The sequence below is a fragment of the Palaemon carinicauda genome, chromosome 10 (genome assembly GCF_036898095.1).
Source record: "Palaemon carinicauda isolate YSFRI2023 chromosome 10, ASM3689809v2, whole genome shotgun sequence".
Taxonomy (NCBI): Eukaryota; Metazoa; Arthropoda; class Malacostraca; order Decapoda; family Palaemonidae; genus Palaemon; species Palaemon carinicauda.
Window position 1 is genome coordinate 83,859,597 of NC_090734.1, and position 1,553 is coordinate 83,861,149.

A 1,553-nucleotide genomic window follows, 5' to 3' on the forward strand; every position below is an offset into this window, starting at 1 on the left:
TCTTCCCATTCAGGGGAATTGTTGCTGTTGGTAATATGGACTGCTTACCTGACTTATTTGGTTTGTCCTGCTCATTTACTGATAGCGTTCCCACTTGTACACCACTTTGTTTATTCTTGCTTTGCTTTCTTGTTTGGTTTCTATCACATAAGATGCGATGATGCCTCATCTTATAACCATTATTCCAACTTGGTTTGTCATAGTCCACACTAAAATGCTTCTTAGATGCGCAAAAAAAACATAACTGTAAAGCTCTGATACGATTCAACCTTTCATCTCTGGTTGTGTACGTTTTGCACTGTGTCCACCAATGTTCTTTATCACAAAGAGCACATCTTGTGGATTGCTGATAACTGGATTTATTCAAAATTCCCTTGGTTTTTTGTCTAACAGCTTAGGATTGATTTACCGTGAATGTAGATATTGACGACAGAGTTTCAGTTTTATTCACATCAGTTGAAACAAAAGCTCTTAGATTGCAAATTTCCTCTTCTAGGTATTTCTTAAAGGTGTCTAATACCAACTAATCGTCTCCACTCCTACGCTTCACAGTCTCACTCACGCTTTGAGGCAATTTTGTATAGAGCAAAATAGCATAAAGCTCATTTAATTCCAGCCTTTCACTTTCAAGCGATCTTATTGAGCATTCAAAATTAGCTCTGAAAGTTTGGAATGATTCAGAACTGGCAGCAGGAGACTCCATTTCTAGCAATCTTCTCACCAGAACATGCTTTATTTCATCTCTCTTTCCATAAATAGATAGGAGAAGAGCTACAGCTTGTGGATAATTGGCGGCCTCAAATTTAAATCCCGAGATTAATTTCGAAGCTTCTCCTGTGAGCAAACTTCGTAAATATGGAAACTTCTGAATTGGTTCCAAGTCTTTCCGCTGGTGTACTGACACATCGCATAGTTCCCAGAAGGAATTCCATCCTAATATATCTCCAGAGTAATGCTGAAGATCCAGTTTGGGCAATCTAATACTGGCTGTAGGTAGTGGCGGTGGTTGCATTAGCGGATTTAGTACCTTTAAATTGTTAGTAATAGAGCTATTGTGTTTGCAGATATGTGTACGGACGTCTCTTGCATATTCAGCTTGATTTATCATTTCATCAGACATTTCTTCTTTAACTAAATCCAAAATTTGTTCATCCAAAGCAAGAACTTTGTTCAAATTATCTAAAATAGAATCCCTAAGTGAAGGTATAGCATCAATATCAGTTGAATCGATCACTTCGGTCATCTTCCCAATAAAACGTGTGATAACGGATTTATAACCACCACGTTTACGCTTCAACAACTCCATTGTGACAAGACCAAACTCAGAAAATACAAATACAGTATAATATATTCAAAATTTCAATAATTAATAAACATGCATCCAACTATAATAACTAGGTTCAAAAGTTAAATTAGCAAATTTTCACAAAGGTGACTCATCACCCAATAATTTTCTCCCAAATTTAACAATCAATGAAAAGGAGAAATTTTATTATACGTGCGTAGTGGAATGTGCAGGCCCTGTCCCATACTTAACCCAGCCCTAAATCTGA

At 36.8% G+C, this 1,553-nt stretch overlaps 1 protein-coding gene across 1 annotated transcript; it reads right to left on the minus strand.

Annotated features, from left to right (window-relative positions):
- Window positions 1-523: 523 nt before the first annotated feature.
- On the minus strand, window positions 524-1,306 carry LOC137648092 (uncharacterized). The gene has a single exon (XM_068381029.1). The coding sequence runs from the start codon at window positions 1,304-1,306 to the stop codon at window positions 524-526; it is 783 nt and encodes a 260-aa protein (XP_068237130.1).
- Between the last annotated feature and the right edge of the window lie 247 nt (window positions 1,307-1,553).

Coding starts and splice junctions, on each gene's coding strand:
- LOC137648092 (XM_068381029.1), bottom strand. CDS start 1,306: ATGGAGTTGTTGAAGCGTAAACGTGGTGGTTATAAATCCGTTATCACA.